Source organism: Protopterus annectens, chromosome 9.part0 (assembly GCF_019279795.1).
Source record: "Protopterus annectens isolate FY-2018-M chromosome 9.part0, PAN1.0, whole genome shotgun sequence".
NCBI classification, from domain to species: domain Eukaryota; kingdom Metazoa; phylum Chordata; order Ceratodontiformes; family Protopteridae; genus Protopterus; species Protopterus annectens.
This window is the reverse complement of record NC_056743.1, coordinates 1,136,984,200-1,136,992,470: the sequence shown is the minus strand read 5'-3', so window position 1 is coordinate 1,136,992,470 and position 8,271 is coordinate 1,136,984,200. Positions and strand designations below refer to the sequence as shown.

At 40.5% G+C, this 8,271-nt stretch overlaps 1 protein-coding gene across 1 annotated transcript in view; it reads left to right on the top strand.

Moving 5' to 3' along the window:
* The window catches only part of TMEM132A (transmembrane protein 132A), a 520,664-nt gene that overhangs the window by 332,066 nt on the left and 180,327 nt on the right, over positions 1–8,271 (top strand). Inside the window, exon 9 of the mRNA XM_044082204.1 lies at positions 2,852–2,972. Coding sequence (XP_043938139.1) covers positions 2,852–2,972 — 121 coding nt within the window. The remainder of the gene's footprint in view (positions 1–2,851; positions 2,973–8,271) is intronic.

The window sequence follows — 8,271 nt, the reverse complement described above, 5'->3', positions numbered from 1 at the left end:
TGACCGCCTTAAAACACTCCAGCTATACTCTGTCGCATATCGTCTACTCCAAGGCGGTCTCTGCTTAACATACAAGGCCATGTCAAACCCAGAGCTGTTGGACATGCTACACTTAAAGAAATCACAATCCCTCAGCGCCACACGCTCCAGAGATCTAAACCTTGTAATCACAATAAACAAAATATGCTGGAGGGGTAGGTTTCTGACCCAGAGACTCCCCATACTCTGGAATAGATTACCCATACATGTCAAGCAAAGTGCCTCTTTGGCCGTCTTCAAAAGGAACCTTGACGATTGGATGGGAGAAAGGAAATCCACCCCGGGGATCACGTCAGTCGTCCTGCTAGACAGGGGTCCAGGGAAGTAAATAGTGTGGGAAGAAATAGCCAGAGAATTGTTATGGCTAGGCCTGTATAGGCCCTAGGGCTGATAGCCTAGTACCAACCTATGAACCTATGTATATACCTATGTAGATATATATATATATATATATATATATATATATATATATGTGTGTGTATATATATATATATATATATATATATATATATATATATATATATATATATATATATATGTGTGTGTGTATGTGTGTATATGTATATATATATATAGATATATTTTTTATATATATGTGTGTGTGTATGTATATATATATATATATATATATATATATATAAAAAAATATATATATATATATATTTATATGTGTATGTATGTATATGTATATATATATATATATATATATATATATATATATATATATATATATATAATGTATGTATATATAAGCTATAGATATATAAATTTCACTTCATTGTACAAATCACCAAAAGACACCGTTCTTTTACAAAGAAGGGAGCAACATATATTCACAAACGATATCAAAGTAATTTTTTGTCATTGATAAAATGTCTTGCAGTGGGCTGTACCATCTGAAGGGTAGTATAATTCATGAGTATTTTCATAGGTACTTACTAGGCTAACGATCTGTGAGGATCTTAAAGGGACAGTCCCAGTGTTTAAAATTAGGGTTCGGGTTAAGTGACAGAAGTCCACCGACACGTCATCTTCATTCCCACCCACAATGTCTTTTTACTTTTAAATATCCTGTAAATCCACAGTTCCAGTCTTGTTTCAGCTCCCAGGATAACTAATCTTTGGATATGTGTTCCTCTCTGACTTGCATTGGATTGGGGAACTATGTCCCCAGTTCCTGGCACATATTTAAAATAGAGAAAGCTGTGTCAGGGAAAAGGGACATCCCTGTATACTAATTTTTAAATTTTGCATCAGTTATGCTTCTACAGATGTGTAAGCAGCATGCTCATAAAGAATAGTGCATTTGTCTAGTTGTATTCAGAAATCAGCACATATCAAACTACAAGCTGAAAAAGGAACAGAATAGTGTGTCTAGTAATGCTCCACCCTTCTGTCACATACTTGCTTTCCATGGAATTACTAGCAGGTTAGAAAGTCACTTCACCAGTTTAGTATTCAAAAATCAGGATGTAGTAAAACATGAAAGAAAGAGAAATATGGTTTCCACTACTGTTTGCCTGACTCAGATGCTTTCTTTAGGTAAGAGCCATGTCATAAAGTTGTTGTAGATGGCCAGGATTCACAATCAGCACAGAGTAAAATTTGAAATGAAAGAAACAAAAAACTCTGTTTACTAATGTTTTAAAAGCCTTGCATTACTGATGTGCTTTCTAGAGTAGCAGTGTTAGCAGCAATAGTCAGGTCATAAAATGACTGAAAGGCTACTTTTCTCAATGTGAAATGCACAGATTAAACTATTGAATGGCTCACAGGAAGAGATATTGTCAGTATAACTGCAATTTGAGATGGAATTTGGCTAACACCTTTGAAGCTACCTTCAGGCACTCTTCCCCCACCCCCTCAGCCAATGGTGAGCATGCTCAGAAAGGAAAACCTGAATTGTAAACAAAGGTTAAATCAAAACAAAAAAATCCCTAGGACTGTCCCTTTAAGAAGCATAACCTTACATTCCCATTGTAATATTTAGCCCTTATATTTTGCATATGAATAACCCAGAGATGGGCTGAACAAGGATATGTTTTGACAGGTTTCCTTTATCCATTTGGGACAGGGGTGCTAAATTGGTTTTGGATTTGAGGTTACTTATCCATTCATCCAAATTTCATTTGATTAGAGTAATCAGTAAAACCAAAATGAAAACTCGGGCAAAGCTAGAACTTCCACTGAGTGACCTCCCAAACCTCTTGTAGCAGAGGCACATGGGATATATGCAAATGATCCTTATGAACATCAGGTGTTTCAGCTAATTGGCAATTCTGAATGCCCATGACTTTTTTTCATCGTTTTAATGGACAATTTGGAAAATGCTTTCCTTAATGTAGAGTAGAAGACTTTCATGAAAGCAGTGTTCTCTATGAAACATGCTTATCCCTTTAACATGTTCTGTTTTGTTTTCAAAAGTGATTGTGATTTTTTTAGTGCATGTTTATAATACCAATAAACTTATGAATGTGTACAGAATAGGGTCTGTTGAAGCTATGCATGCAAGGCAAAGGTTGCCTTTCAGTAGCCTATATGATAGTGCACGATCCTTGTTACTTTAAAAATTTAGAAGGGTTGCTCCATTGTCCAGGATGAATGAATTGAAGGATTTTATTTTGTGTTTAAAGTACAGGCTGTCCCCAGGTTACAGAAAATCCAACATGTGGACACCAATAGATAAAAACGGGCTGCCGCAATGTCGGAAATAACTTGAAAATAAATAAAAGTCCTTAGTTTCCCAAATCTTACCTTAAAAATGAAGAATTATGTTGTACTTTGCTTTTCTCCATTTTCCCCATTTATGAAGCTGCTCACACGTCTTGTTAGAGCTGTTACTTCTGCTTTCACAGAGAACAAGAGATCACTGTGTTGGCAAAATGATTGGTCAAGACTGCTGTCTTGCACATTACAGTGTTGAAGCAGTTGCTGTATTGTACAGTAGAATGGGCAAATGACATTGCGGCTCACTGGGGTCTAGGTGACAGTAGGCGGTCTAGCAGAGGTCTGAAAGTTCAGGAAAGAGTGGAAAACATTTCTGGGTAATGCCTGTAGTACAGAAATGTGAAGTGAAGCTTAAAAATAGGTACGTTTAAGATATTTTTTTTTGTATGGAATGTTCTACTGTACTGTACTATACTGTATTGCATTTTTATGTACTATTACATAGTGTTATTACACTGTGCTTACAGTATTGTTATTACTACAGTGTACAGTATTATGTTTAAGATTTTTTTATTTGAAAGTGTTTGTGAAGTGTTTTATATGCAAAGAAAAGTAAAATAAATACTAGGCTGAAGCAAACATTTGACTAAGTGACATTTAATAAGAAACATGTACATGTTTCGACTTGCATACAAATTTGACTTAAGGACAGACTAAAAAACAGATCTCATCCTAAACCCAGGGACCACATGTAATGTCATAGGAAAGGCACTGAAAGCAGTGAAAGATAAAGCATATTCTAATCTTTGGCGAAGGACATGATAGTGGTGGCTTTCCTCATTTTATTAAGTGAGTAGGTGAGAAACTTTAACAATAACTGAGCTGATTTAGAACTTTGACCATATTTTTGTGTGATATGTGAAACCTTTGGTGGTATTCACAGCTCTGGGTTTCAGTTAAGTGTAACAATAACACTTCAGATGAGAAGTTGTTTTGTTATAAAATAAAACGAAAGCTCTAATATTACATTTTGAGTTGTTGAGCTGGATTTGTCGTAATCTCTTTGGCCTTGTATATGTTTTTTATCAGTTTGTTTTCTGTTTTGGTTTGATTATGGTGGATAAACCTACCAACTTCAAAAAATGCATAATCTGTGGGCATAAAGTACCAAACTTGTATGCCAACAAGGAATGCGTATACTGTTTAGAAGCTGCATATTTAGATGCGGACTGCTCCACTTGCACTGGTTTCAACTCCAGGGCTTTCTCAAATATGAGGAACAAGCTTATTTTGAAGGGATTTCTCCCCTACACTACCATTTCTGCTTGAACTGGAGTTCAAACCTCTCGAAGAAAGATGATGAGGGAAACGTGACTCAGCTCCCACAGATAAAGACTCATGCAAGAGTTTACCAGAGCCCACAACTTCTTTGGCTCCTTCCTTGGAGCCTCCTGCTAAAATATCAAAAAAGTCCAATCAGACCCCTTAGATCCATCTACTTCATAATTAAAATCGCATCAGAACAGGTTACCTATTCCCCTACCGTATCCAGACACATCTCCACTCCCTTCACCCTTCGTAGAGGGTTCCACTCCATAGACATTCTAGATAGACCTCCGTCCTCCACCTTTTCTGTCAGATCTTACAGGAGTTCATCCAAAGCTGACATGGATAGGATAATGAGGAAATTCCTCAGTGCTCAGACCCATATGGGGGCACTCCCAGCTCCGTCTGCCATCACATCCATGAGCCGACCTATGACTACTTCCTCCTTGATCTCTCCTTCTCTGATCTGACTTGCTGTTCTGCAGCCCTCAGATCCAAGATCCCTGGGTGTGTCTTCATTGGATTCAAAGACAGTTTGTTTTTTGACTCCATTCACTTTTCTGAGTAATCCAGCTCAGAGCCTTTTGGAGCTGGATGACTGTCACAGCTGCAGCATTGGAGCTGGATTCAGGGGAATAGAATTGATCATATGTACAAGAGCCATCTCTGCCCCTCGGTGCTATGATGATGGACAGTTCGGGTCTGAGTCCATCCTTAGGAGGAGTGCTTTCCGGGTTGCAGGAGCCAGCATTTCTGGAAATATTAGCTCCTCTACCATCAACTTCATTTGCCCTAGGTGCTCTGTTTTTGAGATTGTGGAGAAGGCCTTCTCATTACCTAGAGAAAGGGCATCCCTACCTTCCTTGGGTTGGACAACTTTACCTCCTTCAGTTCTTTGCGCTGAGCCTTGATTCTCTTGATGTTTCACTGTTGCAGTCATTACATTTGGGTTATCTGCTTGCAGGTAGCCCTCAGTTTTTCTGATTATCAAAGTCTTGGGTCCTGCGTCGGTTGCTGTCTCATCTTCCATGACGTCAGGTAGTCAGAGGTATAAAGCATGCAGCCGACGCCATTACATCAGTCTTTCTTGCCATGCGGTGCCCGAAGCAGAAGCATTTCGCAAATGCTGGTCGGCCGACTCCTGAAATTTTTGTTTTAGAGTTTCAGATCCAAAGTCTTCAACTAAGCTAAGCACCCATTGGGGATCCTTTTTCCTTGCTCTAAACCGCTGTCAGTAAAAGTTAACAATTGTATTGCTTGTGGAAAGCGAATACCTCATAAAGATTTTTATTTGTACTGTATTCCTTGCTTAGGCCCAGACCACGACGTACCTCGCTGTTGGTTTTGTGCCTTATTCAAACCTCAAACTATTTGTTGTCTGTTCATTTTCGCATCTAAATATTTTGGTACTTGGTTCAATTATCCAGAAATGGCTTCGGTAAGCCACCCGACTACTGACTTTCTGAAAAAATGCAAAGATAAAGACATAGACTGACCGCATAGGTCCAAAGCTGCCGACAACACTTCTCCTAAGCTAGTCGCCAGTTTGCCGGTACTCCGTGAGATGCTTTTGCAGCCACTGATACCCGCTACTTCAGATTCACAGGACTCTACTGAGACCCATTCAGAGTCTGGTATGCCGCGAGATGCTGCTTCTACTGTGGAAGCTGCAGATGTCTCTACCTTGGATGGGTCTGGAGCCGCTGTGCAGGCACTGGCTTCTGAGGGTGTATTCAGGCCTACTGACTTGCATATTAAACCGACGCCATCTTCTTCTTCTTCTTCAAGGCGTAAAACTCTATCCAAGCCTAGAAAACAGATGCCCAGACCGCATGGTCAGGCCCCTATGCCTAAAAAACAAGAATGGCTGAAGACCTTATTACTCTAATCAGGGGAAGCCACCCTTCTCCCTCTAAGAGACCTAGAACTGATTTTCCTTCTGATTCTTCTGATCAGGATTCTGAAATTTTTGTTTTCTCTGATGAGTAGGAGTTGGAGTTGCCCTTATCTACCTATGAGGAGTCCGATGCAGAGGACTCCACTCCCTCTGCTTCCCTTCCAGAGGATTTCTCTTTTGGTGAAACTTTGTATTCTCTTAGGGAGCATTTCCACTGGGAAAGCAAGGATTACTGTAACTCCAAAAAGAGGCATGAATTCTTACTCCTACCTCAACACAGGCCTTTAGCTATTCCTCCTGTACTAGACATTGTAGATGATGCCTTCTTGGAATCTAGCCTGGCCCCTGACACTTTACCTCCGGCTCCCAGAAAACCTGACTGGTATTACAGAGTACCTGACTCTCACAAGTTCCTCTTTAAGAATCCTACTGCGGATCCTGAGACCATTTCATAGGAACCCAAAGGCATTAAGGCTACTACTGCCAAAAACCCTACCGCCTCTGATACTGATTCCAGGGCCCTGGACAGATGGGGTAAGAAGGTATACACTTCTGCAACTTTGGCCATTAGAGCCTTAAACTGCCAGTTTCATATGTTAAAGTGTCAACAGCATATTATTGGACTGCTTAAACAGAAAATTATGTTGATTCCTGACTGTGTTGAAAATAAGCGTTGTCGCCTCATAGCAAGACATTGTCCCGTTCGATTCTCAGCTAGAGCGTCTTCTGTGTGGAGGCATACGTGAATGGGGTGTGCCTTCGTTGAAGGTTGTGCATCAAGGTTGGTAACCCAGTACGTAAAAATCCACTACCAATCATTAGCGGACCGGAGTTCCGCTGTGGCGACCCCTAACCGGGAAAAAGCCGAAAGACACAAACAAACAAGTTTTAATGCATTCTACTGAACAAGTTGGAAGACATACTTTGCAATGTGGTTTTGATTCATTACAGGCATCTTGCAGGGCTGCTGTCACTGGGTCTGTACTTAGAAGGCATGCTTGGCTTAATTAGTAATCTTTGCCAGATCATGTTAAAGCTAAATTACTAGATGCTCCCCTTAAACCAAGACCACCTGTTTGGCAACAAAGCAGAAGAAGTACTTAAAAAGATGGAGGAAAAAGCTAAATCTATGCACACTGTTAGATTTCCTGCAAGTACAGCTTCCCAGATTTAGTAGGCACTGGCCTTCTAAGAATTGGTCCTTTCCTGCCTCTTCCAGGCCTTCTCAGTCCAAACCCAGAACCAGCAGATCACCCAGGCTTCATTCTCAAGGTACTCATAGGCCTAAGCAGTGGGGGGCTCCCACTTCCAAAGCTGGGAGTAGTAAGACACCCCCTATGGTAAACTGTCACAATGACTTAACTTTAAACCTTCCAAGCCCTGCTCAACTGACTGTTCCTTTAGGGGGAAAGATCGCCCTGCATGCAAAAAACTGGGAATTCATTACCCAGGACAAATGGGTTTTAAATATCATTTCCGAAGGATACACATTCCACTTCCACTCCTTACCAACCCCAAATGGTTGGCTAGACCTACCCCGAAATCAGTGGGCAAAGGCTCAAGAGCAGGTTCTCTCGCATCAGGGCTATTCAGCCTGTACCAGAAGAGGAATGGGGGCAAGGTTTTTACTCAAGACTTTTCCTGGTAGTCAGAAAAGACAATTCCTGGCATCCTATCCTGGACCTGTCTATCCTAAACTCTTTTTTGGTAATCCCAAAATTCAAAATGCTAACTCTTCATCACCTGCTTCCCATACTAGGCAAAAATGCCTGGTTGGCAACACTGGATTTAAAGGAAGCCTACCTGCACATCCCAATAAGAGAATCTTGCAGAATATACCTACGCTTCAGAGCAGGCTACATGCACGATCAGTTCTCTCCACTGCCTTTTGGCTTATCTACTGCACCCAGGGTATTCACAAAGTGCCTAGCTCCAGTCATTGCATTTTTCAGGCAAAGAAATATTCAAATATACCCATACCTGGACAATTGTCTAATTCAGGCAGAAAGCCAGGACATACTATTAAATCATCTGGCATTTGTAAAGAAATTACTAACTTCTCTGGGGTACACCATAAACGAAAAGAAATCACATCTAGTACCCTGCCAACAAATTATATTCCTGGGAGCAAGCTTGAATACAACTTCCCAGATGGCCTAGCTTCACGCCAGAGAAACAAGTTAATTTGACAGCCTACTTCAAACTACTGGCCACAAAGACCAAGCTGTCTGCAAGGAAAATACTGCAAGCCCTGGGGTTCATGGCCTCTTGCATTCTACTAATTCCATATGCAAGACTGCATATGAGGAAACTACAATTATATCTAAAAAGCCTATGGTGTC